Genomic DNA, 23,104 nt, shown 5'->3' with positions numbered 1-23,104 from the left:
TTCTGGAGTCATTGATCGAGCATCAATTTATTGGACTAGGTTTTAAAGAATGGAGCTCCGAATCAAGCCTGAGAGTCTGCAACTCAGCCCCCATGTGGCAAACTCAACGGCAACCTTCAAACACTGGCTGGCGACCTTCAACGGGTACCTCAGGGCGGCCACAGCTACACCCACAGAGGACCAGAAGATGCAAGTTCTCCACTCGAGGGTGAGCCCAGAGATCTACACCCTCATCGAGGATGCGGACGGTTTCGAGGCCACGATGACCCTGTTGAAAGGACACTATATTCGCCCAGTAAACCAGGTCTACACCCGACATCTGCTGGCGACGAGGCGACAAATCCCCAGGGAATCACTGGAGGAATTCTACCGTGTGCTCCTGGTGTTAGGTAGGAACTGTGACTGCCCGCAGGTTTCAGCCAGCGACCAGACAGAACTTTTGATCCGGGATGCATTCGTTGCAGGTATGCTGTCCTCCCAAATCCGCCAGCGGCTGCTAGAAAAAGAGACACTAGGCCGCAAGGAGGTATGGGCCCTTGCTAGCTCCATGGATGTGGCCTCCCAAAATGCCCGCGCGTACGTCCCCGACCACGCGGCAGCCCCTTGGGCAGCGTGGAACCCACCCCCCCCCCCGACTCCGATGCATCTCCCCATCCCCCCCCGCAAGCTTGTGCTGTGCGACTACCAGGCAACCTCGGGGGGCTCCGCTGCTATTTGTGCGGGCAAGCCAAGCACCCCCGGCGGCTCTGCCCGGCCCGCTCCTCTACCTGCAAAGGGTGCGGCAAAAAGGGCCATTTCGTGGCGGTATGCCAGGCCCGGGCAGTCGCCATGGTCTCCGGGGGGTGAACCGGGACCGCCATCCCAACCTTCTCCATGAGCCAAGTGCGGCCAGCGGGCACCGCCATCTTCCTTTCCCAGAGCCACGTGTGGGCCCCGAGCGCCGCCATCTTCCTTTCCCAGAGTCACGTGCGGGCCCCGGGCACCGCGATCTTGCTCCCCTGTGACCACGTGCGACGGATGGGCGTTGCCGTCTTGCACACCCCCAGCCATGTGTGACCAGTGGGTGCCACCATCTTGGCTGGAGTCTCAGGACCCCGATTCGGATGACCACACATCGCCCGAAGAAAACTTCCAGCTTTTGCCACGACTTTCCTCGGTGACACTGGACCAGTCTCGGCCCCGAATGCTCGCGGTTGCGACGACGACCGTACTCATCAATGGGCATAAACCATCCTGCCTGATCGACTCCGGGAGCACAGAGAGCTTCATACACCCCAACATGGTAAGGCGCTTTGCTCTTCCCATCCGCCCAGTTGATCAAAGAATCTCCCTCCGGGTCTCACTCTGTAGAGATCAAAGGGTTCTGCGTAGTGAACCTCACGGTCCAGGGAAGGGAATTACAAAATTTCCGCCTTTACGTCCTCCCTCACCTCTGCGCTGCCACGCTCCTAGGTTTAGATTTCCAATGTAACCTCCAAAGTTTAACTTCTAAATTCAGCAGCCCTATACCCCGCTCACTGTCTGAAACCTCGCAACCCTCAAGGACAAGCCACCTTCCCTTTTTGCGAACCTCACCCCGGATTGCAAACCCGTCGCCACCAGGAGCAGACGGTACAATGCCCGGGACCGGACCTTCATTAGGTTGGAAGTCCAGCGGTTACTGAAGTAAGGTATTATCGAGGCTGGCAACAGCCCCTGGAGAGCTCAAGTAGTGGTTGTAAAGACCGGGGAGAAGCATAGGATGGTCATCGATTATAGTCAGACCATCAACAGGTATACACATAGGGCAGCACGGTGGCACAGTGGTTAGCATTGCTGCCTATGGCGCTGAGGACCCAGGTTCGAATCCCGACCCTGGGTCACTGTCTGTGTGGAGTTTGCACATTCTCCCCGTGTCTGCGTGGGGGTTTCACCCCCACAACCCAAAGATGTGCAGAATAGGTAGATTGGCCACTCTAAATTGCCCCTTAATTGGAAAAAATAATTGGGTATTCTAAATTTAATTTTTAAAAAAACAAAAAAAACCAAAAAAACAGGTATACACAGCTTGACGCAGACCCTCTCCCCCGGATATCTGATTTGGTCAATCAGATTGCACAATACAAGGGGCGCGATTCTCTGCTCCCCACACCAGGTGGGAGAATCGCGGGAGGACCGCTCTGGCACCCCCCGCGATTCTCCCACCCCCCCAAAATGGCGTGTCGTGTTTTGCGACACGTCGCTCGGAGAATCGCCGCTTGCTGTTTTTCCCGGCGACCGGCGATTCTCCGGCCCGGATGGGCCGAATGGCCCGACGACCCCGACGGGTTCACGCCGGCGGCAACCACACCTGTTCGCTGCCGGCGTGAACATCGCGCGACAGGTAAGTGTGGGGCCTGTGGGGGACGGAGAGAGCATCGAGCACCACAGGCGTGCTCGTGAGGTGACTGGCCCGCGATCGGTGCCCACCGATCGTCGGGCCGGCGTCTCTAAGAGACGCACTCATTCCCCTCCGCCGCCCCGCAAGATCAAGCCGCCACGTCTTGCGGGGCGGCGGAGGGGAAGGCGGCAACCGCGCATGCGCGGGTTGGAGCCGGCCAACCTGCGCATGCGCGGCTGACGTCACTTAGGCGGCTGAGTTTCTCTCAATGCCGCTCCTAGCCCCCGGGGGGGGGGGGGGGGGGGGGGGGAATAGGGGGCGAGGTGCGGCCTCCGTGTTTCACTCCGGCGTCGGCCGTTGCAGAGAATCGCGCCCAAGGTCTTTCCCACGGTGGATCTACCTACCATCAGCTCCCCATCCGCCCTACTGACAGCAAATACACTGCATTCGAAGCAGATGGGCGACTCTACCACTTCCTAAGGGTTCCCTACGGTGTCACAAATGGAGTCTCGGTCTTCCAACGGGAGATGGACTGAATGGTTGACCGGTACGGCTTGCGGGCCACGTTTCCGTATCTCGATAACGTCACTATCTGCGGCCACGACCACCAGGACCAGGACACCAACCTCCGAAAATTCCGCAAAAATCCTTAATCTAACCTACAAGGACAAATGCGTGTTCAGCACCGACCGTCTAGCCGTCCTCGGCTGCGTGGTGCACGATGGAGTTATAGGCCCAGATCCCGAACGCATGGAGTTTCCCCTCCCACACTGTTCCAAGGACCTGAAACGCTGCCTGGGATTTTTTTAATATTATGCCCATTGGGTCCCCAACTATGCAGACAAGGCCTGCCCACTAATCCAGTCCACGGTTTTTCCCCTGTCGGCAGAGGCCCGCCAGACATTCAGCCGCACAAAGCGGGCATTGCAAAGGCCACGATGCACGCAATCGATGAATCCTTCCCTTCCAAGCAGAGAGCGACGCGTCCGATGTAGCTCTGGCGGCCACCCTCAACCAAGCGGACAGACTCGTGGCCTTCTTCTCACGCACCCTCCACGCTTCTGAAATCCGCCATTCCTCAGTTGAAAAGGAGGCCCAGGCCATAGAAGAAGCTGTGCAGAACTCTCCTCACTGACCAACGGTCGGTTGCTTTCATGTTCGATAATGCACAGTGGGGCAAGATAAAGAACGATAAGATTTTATGGTGGAGGATCGAGCTCTCCACCTACAACTATGAGATCTTGTATCGTCCCGGGAAGCTAAACGAGCCTCCTGATGCCCTGTCCCGCGGCACATGTGCCAACGTACAAGTGGACTAACTCCGGGCCCGCCACGAGGACCTCTGCCACCCGTGGGTCACTCGATTCTTCCATTTCATCAAGAGCCGCAACCTGCCCTACTCCATCGAGGAGGTCAGGACCGCCACCAGGAACTGCGCGGAGTGCAAGCCGCACTTCTACAGGCCAGAGAAAGTACACCTGATAAAGGCTTCCCGTCCCTTCGAACGCCTCAGTATGGACTTCAAAGGGCCCCTCCCCTCCACCGACCACAACACATACTTCCTGAACGTGATTGACAAGTACTCCCGGTTCCCATTCGCCATCCCCTGCCCCGACATGACCGCAGCCACCGTCATAAAAGCCCTCCACAGTATCTTTACACTGTTCGGTTTCCCCGCCTACATACACAGCGATAGGGGGTCCTCCTTTATGAGCGACGAACTGCGTCAATTCCTGCTCAGCAAGGGCATTGCCTCAAGCAGGACGACCAGTTACAACCCCCGGGGAAATGGACAGGAGGAGAGGGAGAATGGAACGTTCTGGAAGATCGTCCTACTGGCCCTACGGTCCAGAAATCTCCCAGTCTCCCGCTGGCAGGAGGCCCTTCCTGATGCTCTCCACTCCATCCAATCACTGCTGTGTACCACGACCAACCAAACACCTCACAAACTGCTCCTCATCTTCCCTAGGAAGTCCTCCTCTGGGACCTCGCTCCCAACCTGGCTGGCAGCTCCTGGACCCATCCTGCTCCGCAAACACGTGAGGGCGCACAAGTCAGACCCATTGGTCGAGAGGGTCCACCTCCTTCACGCTAACACTCAATACGCCTACGTGGCGTACCCTGACGGCCGACAGGATATGGTCTCCCTTCGCGACCTGGCGCCGGCTAGATCCCCACCCACACCCCCACCACCACCAACCCCCTCCCTCCCACCAGCGCACCCCACAGCCGCCCCCTTCCCAGGTGGATCGGTCCTCCCACCGGTCCCATCCCGTGGTGATGAAGCTGCCGAAGAAGCCGAAGCCATGCTCCCGGAGCAACAGATGCCCGAGCCGGCACCTGCATCACCGCCGAAGCTACGACGATCGCAGAGGACAACCAGGACCAGTTCATTCTGACTGTAAATAAATACTGTGAGTAGTTGCGACATGTAACGAGGCAAAACACTGTGCTAATGTATACCGGGTACCACCATAACCTCAACCTCTACCACTGTACAATGCGAGACCACCATCCCGCCGGACTCTTTTTTTTTTTAAACAGGGGGTGAATGTGGTAGTCGGTATTAGAGGTATTACGGTACCCTGGATAATGCTGTAAGACCATTGGTGTGGGAGGTACCTGAGACTGCTATATCATTGGTGAAGCCTGCCTACTGGTTCCGCCCAGTAAGGCGGAGTATAAGAGCCCGTGTCTCCCCAGCAGCTGCATTCTGTACCTGCGCTGCTGGGGGAAACATCTAGTTTAATAAAGCCTTCAATTGTCGCCCAATCTCGCTTCTGGAGTCATTGATCAAGCATCAGGGATGTCCTCAAAGTATCGCTGAACAGGTCAAACATCCTGGCTTCTGCCCAACCAAAATGGAGAAGGTTCATTCAGGAAGACACCAAATAACGTTGAAGAGATTTTGTCAGCAACGTGAAGTCAAGGTGTTGGAGGTAGAGCACAAACCTCCAAACAACTCATTTACTTGACCCTTCAAGTATCACCTGCTCATCAAGTGGCTGAGTCAGATCACACAGTGAACTCATCAGGCATCTAGAACCAATCAAAACGGAGTGAAAGCAAGTTGTTCTCAATTCTGAGGGACTGCTTAGAAAGAAGGGTACGTCCATGAGCATTGGCAAGTCCCTAATTAATGTCCACTGCCTGAAGGCACTAATCAACACAGATTTCTCATCAGACGTCTCCTAAACAGATTAACTGGTCTTCCATCTCATTGTGGTTTGTCAGATCTTGCAATATGCAAATTCATTGCCTCCATAAATGACATGCCAAAATTAATTTATTGGTGAAATGCTTTGAGACATCCTGAGGATCGGAATACTGCCAAATAGGAGATAGTTTTGCTTCTGTAGCAAGAATATGCCAGCAATTCCTCATTTTAAAATATTTGTTACTCATTTGAAATTTTAATATGCCAAATATGAAAGATTCAATTTACATATAATGCCAACACTTACTGTCCATAGTAGAGCTTAGGTTATCCATACTCTTAGCGTTGCTCTTCTTAGCTCTGGCTAAAGCTCTCATTACAGGAGACAATCCATAAGTAGGACCTGAATTAAAATTAGAAGAAAGTTTTCATATAAAACGGATATTGTTACATGGCAGCAGATTACGTTCAAACAGCTGAAGCATTAAACTAAAATCTTTGAACAAAGAAAGCTCCTTTAGCTGGAGAAAACCTGAAGCGTTATCCTCTTGGTATGAGCATTAAAGAGGCAATAAGTTAAAACTGACCCGAATCATTTGTTTCCCAGAGCTGGCTGTATTTTGTTTTGCTACAAATCTGCTTGCAAAGTACGTTTTGTTCTAAGCATTTGAACATCAATGTCCAGTCTGTTTCATAATCTGAAGAATAATTTCATGAGAACTCAATTTTTAAAAACAGCTATTTGGTGCAACGAGCTTGATTCTTTTCATTAGGTTAACGTGATTTATTCACTTTAAAAAAAAAATCAATACTGGCCACCCCTTTGCACTTTCTGTTGTTTCTTGAACTTGTTATTGCGTATTTCAATGACATGACGTTCCACATTAACATTCCACAACTATTGGTCTCTAGATATAAAAGTTCAACTTCCCTTTACAGACTTGCCTTTCAATTTTTTATAATTCACTTCTCCTGATATTTTAATACTTTGTCCCTGATGAACTATTTGAATTAGGCAACTGTCAATTCCTCTCAAAATCTTCAACTTCAGGTAAAGACACCTTGAAATCTCTTCTCTAAAGGAGAACAGACTTCCTAATCTTCGCCCCCTACCTTGAGATCCAGACTCACATTTGGTGCTCAACCTGAAGCTTCTCAATTCCCAGGTACCTAATGAGTTTATATTTAATTTCCTTCACTTTGTCATGGTTTTTCAAAGTTGAACGGGATCATTGTACAATATAGAATCGACATACACCATTTAAAGCAGCATCTGAATGATGCGTCCAAGTGATGTCAAATTTCTTTGGGGTGCAAGAAGATTGAGAGCATGATTCTGTTTACGCTAGCAAAGTGGAATAGGAAGGTTTCAGGATTTTAAGCATTCAGCCAGCAAGAAAAGGTAAGTTACTAGATATAAAAAGGTCAAACCTGACTCCATGCTTTGAAAATCATCGTTACTTTCAGAATCATCCATAGAATGGACACTGTTTGAAGATTCCTCCTCCTGGACTCTGGAATTATTGTTTACTGCATTGCCCGAGAGGTCATCTTCATCACCGTGTGTACCGGTGAAAGTTAAACGTTTGCCATTGACGATAGGGTTTACATTGACTGAATAATGGGGCTCATCGGTAGATGATGCTGTCACACCACTATCTCCGGAATGCTCGTTTCTGCATAAAGATTTTGATTCTTCACTTGCACCTCTTGGTACCGTGTTTTTATTGTATTTCAGAATGGTATTGGGATCAGTCACATCATCTTCGGGTGATTTGTCAACCAAGGCTTCTCCCTGGCTCTTCAAAGAAATGTTGGTACAGACATTGTTTACTGGGACTGCTTCCTGTTCCAACAGAGGAATATTGGACTTGGAAGAACTCAGTGTGATTTCCTCATTTCTTTGGTTTGGAACAAGTTGGCATTCTCTGTCGAGTCTTATTGTGTAACTGTCCACAGGATTCCTCATCTCCGCTTTGTGGTTGTCGGGCAGTATTGGCTTCTCATCGCAGGCTTCATCTTCAGCTTTTCTCATTGTGAACTCCTCTACTGGTGCTGATTCAGCTGCCATTTTCCTTATCTTGTTGTACATCTCCTTTCTCTCATTCTCTTTTGGTGGAAGAATCTCCTTTTTTATAGTTTTCTCGATAACGAAATCGGAAGTAGTTTGACTGTTTTTCATGTTTGACAGACATTCATCCCAACTCGAGTTATTGGAGAGCGTCAATGTTGTGGAACTTCCGTGTTCAAAGGATTCTGGTACTAAGGAGTCTTTGGCCTGATCATCATTGCTAGAGGTTCGCTGGACAACTGCTTTAGGTACTTCATCAACCATGGAAGGATTTATTTCCGCATGTTTATCACGTGTGGTCATCCTTGCATCATTCTTTCCCATCTTGTCAGGTGGCTTGAGTCTTGGTGCTGGAACAGGAGGTAATTTGCTAACCTTGGTTAATGGAACCATCTCTTCCTCCGCAGAGGACTGCGATTCTGATTGATTCCCTTGATGTTCAGATTTTAAAAAGCTATTTACAGGGTGAATTTCCCTGGTTACCATATTGGATCTGGACTCAGCCAATGTGGAATGATTTATTTCAGTTGGACAGCTTTTGTACTCTGGTGATCGGAGCCTTCGAGATGGAATTTTGGAAACATCACTTGGGAGCTCAGTTTTTGCTTTACTGGATTCAATTCCTATTTCCCAAAACTTCCTCAGGTTTTTAAAATGGCCGGGATCAGTCAGGATTTCCTCTTCAGGGTGCTTATTACCCAAAGAATGTATGGTGAATGCAGGTTTATGACTTTGCTCTCTCTCGTCATCAGAAGAGGATGGCTGGTATTTAGCGATTCTGGAAGTAGGTTGGAAGGCAGCCTTTGCTTGATTAGTCATTTCAGCTGTCCCATTCTTACCTGCCAACTGTCTACTTGCTGGTTCCAGATCCTCAACAGGTGCTTTAGGAGTTTCTGCCGCTGCTTCTGAAGCAATCTTCGGTCTTGGAATTCGGGATGTGGGGGACAGGTCCAATTTCTCAGGTGCCTTGTGAGCTTCATTAGCAGGGATTAACGGTAGTCCTTCTGGACCTGGGATTATAAAACAACATTCACTTAATGATGTCTAATGCTCTAGTTTAAAGTTCTAAAGTGAATGGGACAGATATTAAATCAGTAAAATTTCCCATGATAAAAATGAAGCATTTGTCCAGCTCTGAACGGTGTTAGGCTCTTAATCAGGGTACGCAAATTCAAGCCCGTGTACTCTCTGAAACCTTGTCCCAGTCTAAAATCAACACCAAGTTTTAAGGGTCATTCGGTGATCTTTGGGCTGGACTTGATGAAGGATTCGAACTACACAATTCAAACAAGCAGGTTGGCGAGAATTTACGTAAACGGGATCTCCCAGTCTTGCCAATGTGAACGGAGATTTCAATGGCTCGCCTACCTGGCTGTAGGGAAACCCACGGTGGGGATACTGGGAAATTTAGGCCGTTGTGTAAATAGATCAGGTCAGTGTTGAGTTGGAAGCTTCCTTTAAACATACAAAACAAGCCTCAAATGACACTGTAGCAACGAATTGTTGTTTTTTTAGCAAATTGAATGTAATGGACTATCTTCACAAGACACGGGGAGGGGGCGGGTTGGTTGCACATCTTAATTGATATAATACTGTGTTGCAAATCATGTTAACACTCATAAAAGAAGAAAAAGCTTATCAGATATTTCTCAAAAGAAAATAATGCCTCTTTTCATGTCTTCCTTTTATTTGATAGGGTAGAAGGAAAAGATTACTGAAGTAATAATTTAAGCACCCTATGTCACCTGGCTCAGTGGCAAGGCTTTCTGGTTTGTCAGTTGATAGTGTTTCGCTTTCTCTGGATGAGCTCTTCCATTTTGGAATCCGGGTAGCATTAGAGGTAGCCATTTTCCCTTTGGCACTGGCCTCTGGAATCTGGTAACTGGGTGCCCCTTTATAGTGAGTGGCCACGCTCCTCTTTGGTTTTGGCACATTCAGGGCCTTCTCGCTCATTGGCAGTGCAACAGTAGAGACTGTGGCAAACCCTTGCCCTGAAGTTTAAAAAAAAGAGAGACACTCACTTAACAGGCAGCTATTTTCTGACATAACCTTCTCAGGTCACAGAATGTACAATAAATTCATTGCAATTTCACTTTCAGTACTGAAATATACACAAATTGTACGATTTAACATGACGAACAAGTAGCACAGCTGAATTGAATCCAGTTCAAAATGGAGGGGCAAATCTTTCCCCTCTACCAATTGCTCGGAACTGTTTGGTGAAACTCGGTGCTCTGTTGGTCAAGCGTCTGCATGAAACTGACCAGAGCACTGACAAAAAATGGCAGAAGGAGGTTTAAGAGTGGGGGGAAAAAAGTCAAAATCCCACCAATATGTGACTTCTTTGGAGAGGAAGAGAGGCCAATATTTTCCTACTTCTCAAATTAATCAACTTCCTCGAGCTGAACAATGGAGAAGGTGAAGCCATTCCCATTCCCTCCACAGCCTCATCCACCACAGATAGCTTTGTACCAGTCACCTCGCTACCATTCTGATCCCCAAAGCTCTCTGCGGCCTCTCCATCACCTCCTCAAAGCTCTCCTCGACCAAGCCTTTTGTCACCCTCCTCCTTTGGCCCTTAATTGTCTTTATTCCCATTTTCAAATGTGAAGCTCCTTGGGATTTCTTTTTAAGGGTGCTATATAAATTCAAGCCATAATTATTGTTTCATCTAATGATTCTGGGAGTGCTTATTATTGTCTGATTATTATTGTATGTTCTCCTTTTAGCTTGATACGCACAGAAGTTCTCTACCAGCAAGAAAGCTTTCATTTTGGAATCAGTGGTAAATTGTCGCACAAGGTATATTTTCTCTAGTAGTAGAGTCAAAATTTCTCAAACATCTTATTTAACGCATAAAAACATTATTACATGACTATTGACCGAGGGAAAAACAAGTGGGTCATGTAGGGAGAGGATATTCAATCACAAGGGCAAGCTTGTCCAAGAAGCATGTTAAACATCTGTTCAATTACAGCTCTGCTATATTGTGCATGATATTCATACCACCTTCAGCCACATGCTTTTATAGCTAATACTGTCAATAACATAGCTCATGCTTAGGTTCTTTCACTAAGCATGGAAAAGACTCTGGACCAGGTTTCCGCTCGAGTTGAGACATTTCCTGATTTTGCCAGTCCCGCCTTGGTTAAAAAGTGCCCCGATTTGTGTAATATTCACCGCTGTGGGGGATTTGGGGTGAGATAGAGTTGAATTCACCAACCTTGGAAGCAGAACACAGATGGACACAGGGTTGGGCAGTGCTATGGTGGGTTGATTAGAAGGCTTGCTTCTGTTTTCTGAGACTTTCCCCAGTTGTTTTACAAGCTGTTATGCCCTCACCCCCTCACACCCCACCCACCTCACCAGCCCCTCAATCACCATCCAATTCAGTTCCGACTCATGCCCTCAACCCACTACCCCGTGCCCTCTCATAGCCCCTAAGTCACCTCCATAGCTATTCACCCGGTATGTACCATGGACAGACCACAGGAGTCATAGGGAGTTGAAAAATCCAATCTAATATTAACAATCTATTACAGCTTTCACTCATATGCACTTCCAATTCTGAAATCCATTCAAAGCTTTAAAATGTCAAGTAGTTAATCTCTTATAAAAACAAATAAGCTTCTTTTCTGACTTCACATTATAGACAGCTAATGCTTTAATAGCATTTTTCAACTGCCAACCAAACTGCGAACTCATAAGCCCCTGCTTCCAAACACTCAGAATGGGAATAATAATAACCAGTAGGGATATGTCAATAAAGTGAAAATTAATAATGACCATTAGGCATATGTCAACTAGTGAAACTGCATGACCAGATGCCATTTTGTTTTCTGAACTACACCAACTGGCATGTCAAAGCAGCGCAGCACAAGTTTTTTAAAATAAAAAATGGCTAAAGCAGCCACTGTGAAATAATATTAAAGAGTGGGGCATTTAAACAAATTCGGGTCATGACACTTCAACAGACGTCATCCACCTTTCAAGAGCATTTATGTCTACTTCACTTCATGAACTACGCACATTGTGGGTAAGGCCCTTGCAAAAGCCAAATGGCATCTGTTTGAACTCAGCACTAAGTTTAAATGGCTCTGCAGAGTTTGGTTTCCCTCCCAAGTGAATCATACCCTGCCCCCTTTTTCTTATTGGTAAAAACCGGATCCGCCAGAAATAGGGACAGGACATCTGCATCCGGGTCCTGCTCACTAACTTTAAAGGTCTGCGAAACCTTCCCGACTCCACAACAAAAATGGCCCTGTGTCCAGTATATGTGTTGTAGTGAAACAACGATAGATTCAAACCAGTTGTTTAAATATAAAACCAGTTTGTCTTTACTCCGTTATATTAACGAGATAATGAACATCTTTCTAGGACTCAGTACATAATAATAATACTCTTTATTAATGTCACAAGTAGGCTTACATTAACACTGCAAAGAAGTTACTGTGAAAGTCCCCTGGTCGCTGCACTCTGGCATCTGTTTGGGTACACTGTGGGAGAATTCAGAATGTCCAAATCACCTAGCAGCACGTCTTTCGGGACTTGTGGGAGGACATGTGGGAAAACATGCCAACTCCACACATGCAGTGACCCAAGGCAGGAATCAAACCCGGGTCCCTGGCGCTGTGAAGCAACAGTGCTACTGTGCCGTCTTGCCGCCTGCTGTTCAGCCAGCAGGTGTATAAACATAACCTGGGATTAGTAGTGTTTGACAGACCACATTGCGGAGTTTTGTCATTTATAATTTCCTTTCTGTTTTGAGTCACCGAAATGAGATGTGAGGTAGACATGGCAAATGGAAAGCTTTAACTGTTTCGTAGTGATTAAGGAAGCCGATAAAGATTGCCCATCCTCATTACAATAGAGGTAACGTTTGTAAATAGAGGGAAAATTACTCAAGGTTTTCAATGGGTTTAAAGAAATATAAGTTTGATATTTATGGTACACCAATCTCTAGATTTTGGTTAATATTGTGCTTTGCAAGGCAAGACAAACCAGCAGTAGGAATCACATCACCTTTAGTACTCTTGGGTCTGATGTTTGAGTGGATAAAGAGGAATTTCACTTCCCACATCAGCTGTATTTTCTGGCTCACATTGGGAAGTTCAGCAAACAGCATAATTTGTCTATTTCCATTTCAATTGTTTTAAAAGTATACATAATTATGAAACTGAATGCTTGGGCCGCATGGTGGCACAGTGGTTAGCACTGCTACCTCATGGTGCTGATGACACAGGTTCGATCCCAGCCCCGGGTCACTGTCCGTTTGGAGTTTGCCCCGTGTTTGTGTGAGTCTTCCCCCCCCCCCCCGTTTGCCCGTCTTTGTGTGGGTCTCTCTCCCCACCCCCCTCCCTCCCCCGTCACAGACCAAATATATGCAGACTAGGTGGATTAGCCACGCTAAATTTGCCCCTTAATTGGAAAAAAAGAACTGGATACTCTAATGATTTTTAAATTGTTAAATTGAAAGCTGACCAGTAAGTTAATAATCAGAGTGAAGGAACTAGATTAATAGTGAAGTTGTAATTGACAAATTGCCTTACGTAAAGAACTGCTGAACCCCAACAATGAGGGGCCATAAGGAGATGGTCAGCAGTGGGGTTGAAAGAACTGGAAGAAAATTGGATTAACACATATTCAGCTGAAATGACAGGCTGGTTCAGCACAACAGATCAGTTGTAATCTTCTGTACAAAAGTTAAGCCATGCCCATCATGTGGTCAGCCTCAGTAAGTGCATCGCGAATTAGATCACTTTAAAGGACCTTTGTTTCGAACCATGATGTCACTGATGTGAAAGACCCTCGAAGTATTATTTAGATAGACTGTTGGAAAATTTTGAGAGAGGTAAAGTCAGGTTAAAAAAAAATTAACATGACTTGAATCTTTACATATTGGGCTCATTTCAAGCACACACACTTACCATTCAAATGCCTGTGTTCAAGCTCTTCTAGAGCCTTGCATGTTTCCTCTGTAACGTCTAAATTACTCTGTGCTCTTGTTATCAGAGTGTTGTCATCAGTTGATGCAATTCTTTGGCCCCCAAGCTCAGCAGCCTGGTAGGCTTGTGTCCTATCGCAGTGGCTACCTGCAACACTGCCTTGTTTCATCAGGTCTGGAGTTTGTTCACAAGTCGGAGATTCAACACTGGAAACTACAGGAATCTGACCTGTGACAGCGGCCATATCAAATCAATCCAATTAGTAACTGTTTCACAATATGGCCCCACCAATGCAAAATCAGACAGGTATCAGGATCACATTTGGTTTTCAATATAAACAAAGACAGATCAGAATTTAGCTTCATATGCTCATTGAGTGGTTGCAAAGTGACCAGGGCTGGAAACTGAATATTCAAGGGCATTTGACATTTCAGACGGATTGGAAGAAGGGAAAAGGAGTGGGGTGGGTGGGATGGTGGGGCTAGCCTAGTATTAAAGGATAACATCAGTAGGTAATAAGAAATGATTTTAGTTTGGATTATTCAGATGATAAATCAGTTTGGGTGAGGATAAGAAATTGCAAGGGAAAGAAGTTACTGGGTGCAACTAGCACAGGGGTGGACAAACTTTTCCGTGCAAGGGCCACATTCAGAAATTCACAATTTTAAAGGGCCGCATAGTATATTAAGTAAAATAATTACTTCACCCGGTTATGATTCTGGGCGCCTCATATAGAACATAGAACAGTACAGCACAGAACAGGCCCTTCAGCCCTCAATGTTGTGCCGAGCAATGATCACCCTACTCAAGTCAACGTATCCACCCTATACCAGTAAGTAACCCAACAGCCCCCCCCCGCCCCATTTTTTATGACTTGGTGGGCCGCATGCGGCCCGTGGGCCATAGTTTGCCCACCCCTGAACTAGCATATCGGCCCACTGACAGTATAAGACGGAATATAAATCAAGAAATAAAGGGGCATATATGAAAGGTACTGCAATAATTGTGGGTCCAGTGCATTTAGGACAATTTCTTAGAATAAAAAGTGTTTTGGACCAAAGAGGGAAAAGGCTATTTTAGACCCGGTAATGTGTAATAAAACATTATTAATTAATGATCTCATAGTAAAGGATCCTGTAGAGTTGAGTGATCATAATATGATAGAATTTCACATTCACTTTGAGGGCAGGAAACTGGGATCTGAAACTAGTGTCTTAAACTTAAATAAAGGCAATTAACAAAAGTATGAAGACAGTTCCCTAAAGTAGTTGGGGAAAATAAGTTAAAACATAAGACGGTAGATAAACAAAGGCAGACGTTTGAGGAGAAACATCAGAACCCTAAACAAAGAAATTCCATCGCGTAAGAAAGACTTTGCAGATGCAGTATCTGTAGATAACTAAAGAAGTTAAGGAAAATTTCACATTGAACAAAAAGATGTACAATTGTGCAAAGGTTAATGGTATGCCAGAATATCGGGAACATTTTCAAAATCAACAAAGGATTACTTAACAGAAAAGAGGGAAAAATTAAAATGTGACAGTAAACAGGCACGAAACAATCAGGGTTTTTACAAATACATAAAAAGGCAGCCAACCTAAAATCTTCCCAGGGTTGGATGGAAATGGAGCAAAATACAATCAGATATTAGATTCTGCCATTAAATGAGACAGTATGTATTAATATATTAAAATTACATACAGGGCCTCTGCATTCCCAGGATTCACAGACACCCCATCTCCCCCAAACCATGACCCCTCCTCCCTCTCCACAACTACTGGCACCCAAGTGTTTTATCAAAAGGATATTTAAGATGATCTAGCACTTGCACTTGACTTCTTCATTCAACTGAGCTCAATGACTCCACATTTGTTTTCCTTTCATTTAAATTGGGGAATAAAATTACTGAGCAGTCTATTAAAAAAATCAAATGATTTTGTTTTGAAAAAGCAGATTTGGACAGATACTAAGCCTTGTCTGGTGATGCCTCCTTGAAATTCTTTGTATAGAATTTGTGCCTTCATAAGCCTGTCTGTATAAATTTAGATTTTAAAGTAACATGAATTTTAAAATGGTGGGAACGCTCCCCCTCCTCACAATCTTTATTTGTATTTGCGAACTCTCAGTTAAAATACAGAACCATCATCAGACTGGGCAAGTTCAAAATGCGAGTAAGAATGCCCTTTAGAAATGCAGAAAGCCACCAAGAGAAAGATATTGTTCTAAGTCACCATCCCATTATTTATTGAGACTTTAGTGTAAATTTCAAGCATCATCTGACGTCAAAGTGAATATCGATCTAGCAGCTTTCTGATGATTATGCGGTTGTGCGGAAGACTACATTTAGAATTACATAAGCAATTCTTGGGTATTTACTAATGGATCTTTGAGAGTTCCATCGAATCACCACAGTGCTGAAGGAGGCCATTCTGCCCAGCGAGTCTGCACCAACCCTCCGAAAGAGTACCCTAGCTTCGCCCACTATCCCGCTCTATACTCGTCACTACACTTAATCGGCACATTGAGAAACCAGAGCACCCGGAGGAAACCCACACAGACATGAGGAGAACATGCAAACTCTACACAGTCATCCAAACTCTACACAGTCATCCAAGGCTGGAGTCAAACCTGGGTCCCTAGCGCTGTGAGCGGATGCTAATCACTGTGCTGCCATGTTTTCCACATGGGGCTAAACAATAGGAACTCACATTTAAGGCATCCTTGTTTTATATATTACTAATAACATAGTGCTGTCTCGTATTGTGTCCACATATCACTTTCTTTATAAATCTATGCATAATGACTAGGTTTTTGTTTCTCAACTGAGGTGTGAATCACGTCATCAAGCTTGCTGGAAAAATAATTTTCCTGTGTCTCGTAACCACACTATTTTCATGTGGCCCTTGGGTGGGTTGGGGAGGTCTTGGGGGCAAAACTCACCTCTTCGGAGGTCAGGACTTCTATGGTGAGGACCAGAGGAGAATTGCATTTCCTCCACTCACTATTTTCATGTTTTGGTGTGGGTTTTGGAAGTCCTAAGAAAAATCACCACAAGGGGAAGCCTGCTGAAGAGTCAGGAACATTCTGAGAGTGTTTGACATCTTCAAATGTCACTATCTGGTGCTGTATTGTAACGTTGATGTGTTTTTAAGCAGTGAATCACCATAGGGATCTGACCGGCAAATGTAAGTTGACCATTATATCGACCAGCATTACATTATTGACCTGCATTGTGAAATTGCACACACATTACGGTACGTTCTAATTGTCAAATGTGCCACAATGCATTAAAACTTATGAAACAAAATGTCCCTTCAGCCTCTTCTGTCATATTTGCACTGTGATTTAAATCAAATCTGGCTTTTTCAAAACACCGGCTTTTGAAACTAGAAAAACATCTTTGCATCTGCACTAATTAACAGACATTCTGCTTTAAAACAGAAATGGAACTCTTCTGTTCTGCCAGTTTCAGTCAATGTAACTGGAATGTTTTGTTATGACAGCTGGAGCAATTATGAAAGCTTGGCTGGGTTTCAAAAGGTGTTATGGCTTCAGCTCAGCTGGTGGTCTATTGATCCAAAAAGGATTGAAACTTTAAAAGGTAGATTTTTATTCAGCTTTTTCCATTTTAGACATAACAAAAACAATAACAGATAATAACAGACTCCCCCACCCGCTTCTGAACCCTCCCGCCCCCTAGAAAACTAAACAGAACCCCACCAGTCCTCTCCACCATCCCTAACAGCTAACAATGGCCAGCTCTTTAAAGTACAAAATAAACGGCTGCCATTTTTGGTATAACACTTCAATTGCTCCCCTCATGGTGTACTTAACTTTCACAAGGTACAGAAACTCAATCAGATCCCCCAGCCATACCGAAGCTGGCTTCCAATCCATCAACACCCATGTTCAAGCAATCAGCAAGTTGAAGGCCAGAACATCAGCCCCCGCCCCACTCTACAGCTCAAATATGGCCCCGAGGGGGACAAGGTTTCAGTTCAATTTGTAGGATGCCAAAGCGGAGAGCCAGAAGGCCATGAGCTTAGGACACAACCAGAACATGGTTAGCTGCGCCTCTCCTACAACGCTCACACTCATCCTCCACAGCCACAAATAGCCTGCTCATCCTAGATTTGGTCAAATGAGCCCTGTGCACTACCTTCAACTGCATCAGCCCTAACCTCGCACATGTTGACGTTGTGTTCACCCTACTCAGAATCTCAAGATCCCCACACCACACCAGCACCTTCTCAAGAGTTCACCATCCAATAGCACAGTCATGATATGGGGCGGCACGGTAGCATAGTGGGTAGCACAGTTGCTTCACAGCTCCAGGGTACCAGGTTCGATTCCCAGCTGGGTCACTGTCTGTGCGGAGTCTGCACGTTCTCCCCGTGTCTGCGTGGGTTTCCTCCGGGTGCTCCGGTTTCCACCCACAGTCCAAAAATGTGCAGGTTAGGTGGATTGGCCATGTTAAATTGCCCTTAGTGTCAAAAAAGGTTAAGTGGGTGTTACTGGGCTCCTGGGATAGTGTAGATACATGGGCTTGAGTAGGGTGCTCTTTGTAAGGGCCGGTGCAGACTCGATGGGCCGAATGGCCTCCTTCTGCACTGTAAATTCCATGATTCTATGATGTCACCCATTGTGGGGATCGGATCCATTGCATCTGAAAGATCATCAGCGTACAAGAACACGCTTGTTCAACCTTCCCCCAAACTATCTCTCTCCATCTATCCAAAGACCTCAGGGCAATGGCCATTGGCCATCACAATTCAAATCTCCCCAAAAATCAACTGGTGCGTATCTGTATCAGGTATCGCAGCCAGCATCCTCTTCATGAATTCCACATCATCCCAATTTGGGGTGTACACGTTCATTAACACCACCATCTTATCCTCCAATGTCCCCGTAACTATGACATACCTGCCGTCCTGGTCTGCTACCACCTTCTCCATCTGGCACTGAATAGTTTTACAAATAAGTATAGCCAACTCTCAGGCCCTGCTATCAAAGCTCGAATGAAACAACTGGCCAACCCAACTCTTACAGAGCTTGATCTGGCCCCTTACCTGCAGGTTGGTCTCCTGCAAAAGCATCACATCGGCTTTCAAAGTTTTTAAATCAGAGAAAACTCTTGCACGTTTCACTGGGCCTCCCAAACCCTGCACTTTCCACGTGACCAATTCTCACCCCGCCCTCATCAGCCATTACCCCCCTCCATCCAGCATACTGCTGAAACCAGAGCCGACCCAAGATTGCTGCCTCTCCCGCCTAACAATGTCCTACCCCCAGTCACTGTCAGCACTCTACCCCACCCCCATCCACACCTCAGAAATCCCCAGCCACTTCTTCTCGAACAGATACCTCTCTCCTCCATCCCCTTCCCCCCACCATTTACACCTCTAGGCTCAACGAAACAGCCTAAAAGGTCTCGCAAGCTGCCGCCCCTCTCCCCAACTAGCTCCCATTCACAAGCCAATCTCACTCAACTCGCAAAGTAGCCCCCTTGCCAGAGCCCACAATACCCAAATAATCAATCAAACACAATAGCCAGACCCCGAACAGAAACGCCCCCACCCCTGCCTTCCATCATCCAAAGCAGCCCAACACCCATTCACCCTCCCCCCCAAACCAAATGTTCCCTCCAAACCTCAAGCACCCCTTAATGCGGAAAAATAGAAAAAAGGGAAAGAGCCCCTCAAGCCAAACTGCAAAAATTTCAAATACCACCAACTCTGCACAAACAAGAGAAAAGAAAGGGGGCAAGGGAACAAGGGGAAAAAAAGATATAAGTACATACACATTGTTACTGCAACATCCCCATACAGACCCCTCTGAACCACCAACCAAGTCTCATGCAAGTCTGTTCTAAGTCCAATCCAACTCCTTGAGCTTCGATAAATGTCTCCGCTTCCTCCGCCATCTCGAAGAACTGGTCTTGTGCATAACCCTCAGCCTCGCTGTGTACGCCATGCCAAATCGAACTCCAATCTGGTAGAGCACCGACTTCGCAGTGTTAAAGGCTGCCTGCCTTCTTGCCAATTCCGTCCGAATGTTCTGATACATGCGGATACTGCTACCTTCCCACCCCACTTCCCGATTCACCTTGGTCCACTTTAGAACCCATTCCTTCAACCGATAGCTGTGGAAAACATGCCATCACCACTTGCAGTGGTTCATTACCCTGTGGCTTCACTAATGCCTCCATTATCGGCACCAGGGCATCATCCACCGACTTTGAGGGTTTCCGTCATTTCCGTCCCATGTCTTTCAAAATGCTTGCTGAATTGTTTATCAAATTCGACAGCCATTACCTCCGCCAGCTTATCTACCGTGATAGATGTGGCTCTACCCGATGAACTTGCCTCTGCCATCTTAGATCCCCCTGGGCTCCGTATCTTGCTCGGCTGCTCCGAAGGACTGCCAGTCCCACCTTTCTTAATAATATTCTTTCTTGTGCCTTTTGACATCTTCTCACCAAAGACTCTCAAATGGGACGAGTCCCGTACCAGCCTCCCCGAACAGGCGCCGGAATGTGGCAACTAGGGGCTTTTCACAGTAACTTCATTGAAGCCTACTCGTGACAATAAGCGATATTCATTTCATTTCATATCCACATTGCTCACCCCTCCATCGAGGCTCACAAAATGAATTGGCAAACGTAAACCTCGTGTGAAAAGATACAACTCCAGTTGTGAAAAGATACAATGTCACACTTGGGTCAGGTGTGCATTTTGGAAGGGGCTCATGTGTGTGCAGGTCAGGTCTCCCCAGTCCCCTCGAGATATCCAGGCCAATGAGTAAGTGGGTATGGGTAAATCTATGATTAACTTGGTTTAAAAAAAATCTTAATCCAAAATTTAATAGCAAGAAGCCCACAAAACCACCACATCTCCCCTTATAACCAAATTACAGCTTGGCCTATCCCCTTCCAGTGCTCAGGTTCCTTCTCGTTCAAGCACCTTTCCTTGGTCCACCGCTCTCTCATTTTTCTATCTCTCTGTCTTGTCCTTTAAAACACTTGGGCTGGAACCTCCCAGTTGTTTATGCCGGCGGGATCTTCTGGTCCCACCAACGGCGCACTCCAACGGCGCACTCCAAATGGGTGTCATGGCGGCGAGGGGTGCTTTCAACAGGAAACCCCGATAAATCCTGTCCTTGCTCCCCACTAGTTCACAATCCCATACCAAGCTTTGCCAACAGATATCCTCCTTTGCATTGCAGTAAAAATTCTAAATGTTATCTGCATATATTCGGTCTTAGCTGTACCATATTATCACGTATAAATTGAAAACCTAATCAGTTAGACACAGGGCGGTATTCTCCGCTCTCGATAAAAATCGGGATGGCCGTCGTGAAATCGACCGAGGTTCACGACGGCCTTGGAGCCCGCTCCCCGCACCTAATTCACCCGGCTAGGAACGGGCCTCCGTCGTTCCCGGCCGCGACCTTGTCGCGCCGGAAATGATACGCAAAACGGCGCATTTGTGAGGTCATCCGCGCATGCGCGGGTTGCCAGTTCCAACCCGCGGATGACTTCATCGCGCAGACGGCGCGAACCGCGCATGCGCGGTGGCCGTCTTTCTCCTCAGCCGCCCGGCAAGACGTGACGGCTTGATCTTGCCGGGCGGCGGAGGGGAAAGAGTGCGTCCATTTTGGACGCTGGCCCGACGATCGGTGGGCACCGATCGCGGGCCTGTCCCCTCCCGAGCACAGTCGTGGTGCTCCAATGCCAATCGGGTCCCTAGATGCCCCAAACAGGCATCTGGTGCCCGTTTCATGAATGCAACGACCAGGTGTGGTTGCTGCCGTGGTGAAACGGGCGTGAAGGGCCGGCCGCTCGGCCCATCGGGCTCGGAGAATCGCCGTTCACCGTGAAAAGCAGCGAGCAGCGATTTTTCCAAGCCGGGGGGGGGGGGTTTAGAATCGCTGGGGGCCCCAGGGGGACGTGAAAAATGTCGGGAGGCCCTCCCACGATTCTCCTATGCCACGTGGGGAGCGGAGAATTCCGCCCACAGTCTTATGCTGGTGAATGGCCATAACTCATCACAGCTGAGCTTCACTATCACAGTTCAAGGTCATGCAATACAAAAGTCCAGGGATGTATAGATGCCTCTTTCTAAAGCAATGGTAAAAAAGGATGTAAGAATATAAGTATACAAATACAACCCACTCAATAATCAGATATTTTTAAGCACTATATTCCTACTTCTCTATATTAATATTGATTAGTTCAAATTGCTAAACAATTCCATTTTTATCAACTTCAAAAAACAATATTGAACTATCAGAAGACTGCACCACCATTTAGAAATGATGGCACATTTTAATAAAGCATACTTCCCCTTTACCTACTTACCATTTATATGGCCGTGTCCCACTATATTGGCATTTGGTGCTGTTAGCTCCCCAGTTCTACCCAAGTCTCCTGAAGTACCCATGGAATTAATTCTTCTCGGAATTCGAGAAACACTGGAAGTGCATCGAATTTGTAGATCAGTGGTAATGTCAGAACCTGTGGGAGTCTGGCAGGATTGTGGATGGTGAGTATGTACATTCTTGGTTTGTTTCTGCCAATCTGAAGTTGGCTCAGTTATTGGAGAGGATGTATTAGGTCCTGTATCTCTTTGTTGTCCTGCAACATACACCAGTTGAGAAAACTTAGGAGCTCTCTTAGAATTAATGATTTATACCATGTATCAGGAGACCTCACTGTGGTCAAAAGCAGACCGTGCTCAGATTGGTAATAAGGTTACTCCATCTTGCTTAATCTGCCTGCTTTGCAAGGAATTCCCCAATCTGGTCATTGTGGAACAACATTCAGGTGAAGAGGAACAGAGGAACACAAGTAGGCCAGGCAACTTATGAAGCCTGTTCCAATATTCAATCAAATCATTGCTGATCTGTACCTCAGCTCCATTCACCCACCTTTGATTCATTTTCCTTGAAGTTCTAACTTAACAAAGTTCTATTGATCTCAGTCTGAGAAGAAGGGAGAAATTGGCCCGGGGAGGGGGAGGGATTAAAAGAAAACCAAAATACCATGAAACCCATGAAACATTCAATTTGAGTTGGACTACATGGACAGATTCTTATTCATTCGCCAAAATGGCCATTTGATCCAATTCTGTAGCTGCACTGGTCTCTCATGCCATAGATTTATTCCAAAAGCGATGCAAGGAAATGCTCTCAACAAGAAAAAACAGCCCTCTGCCAGGGTGTACGTCCATTTTAACTGGGTTTCAATTGGCCATTGGTGTTTTATTTTGATGGGAAAACAAAAAGAAGCCAGAAGAGAAGGAGGAGGAATCACCAAGGCATCTTCGGTCATTCTTGCACAATACGGACTGGTTAAAGGAATGTTAATTCGTTCATGGGACCTGGATATCGCATGCTGGCCTTACGTTTATTGCCCATTCCTAATTGCCCTTAAGGAAGCAGTTAAGAGTTAACCACGCTGCTGCAGATCTGAAGCTACATGTAGGTCAGACCAGGTAAGGACGGAAGATTTCCTTCCTTAAAAGGACATTCAACATTAGTGAACCAGATAGGTTTTTATCGACAATGGTTTC

The 23,104-nt window shown here is 46.5% G+C and overlaps 1 protein-coding gene across 6 annotated transcripts in view; it reads right to left on the bottom strand.

The window, feature by feature from the left end:
• LOC119951904 (synaptotagmin-like protein 2) overlaps positions 1 to 23,104 on the bottom strand; it is a 133,768-nt gene that overhangs the window by 41,102 nt on the left and 69,562 nt on the right. For 2 of the 6 annotated variants that reach the window (XM_038775287.1, XM_038775288.1), the window contains exons 7-11: positions 21,892 to 22,167; positions 13,515 to 13,760; positions 9,333 to 9,578; positions 6,948 to 8,597; positions 5,824 to 5,919 (exon numbers count right to left, since the gene is read on the bottom strand). In XM_038775287.1, coding sequence (XP_038631215.1) covers positions 5,824 to 5,919; positions 6,948 to 8,597; positions 9,333 to 9,578; positions 13,515 to 13,760; positions 21,892 to 22,167 — 2,514 coding nt within the window. The remainder of the gene's footprint in view (positions 1 to 5,823; positions 5,920 to 6,947; positions 8,598 to 9,332; positions 9,579 to 13,514; positions 13,761 to 21,891; positions 22,168 to 23,104) is intronic. The other 4 variants (XM_038775292.1, XM_038775289.1, XM_038775290.1 and 1 more) reach the window with 4 other exon arrangements.

The sequence above is a fragment of the Scyliorhinus canicula genome, chromosome 17, assembly GCF_902713615.1.
Source record: "Scyliorhinus canicula chromosome 17, sScyCan1.1, whole genome shotgun sequence".
Taxonomy (NCBI): domain Eukaryota; kingdom Metazoa; phylum Chordata; class Chondrichthyes; order Carcharhiniformes; family Scyliorhinidae; genus Scyliorhinus; species Scyliorhinus canicula.
This window is presented reverse-complemented; position numbering and strand designations above follow the sequence as displayed.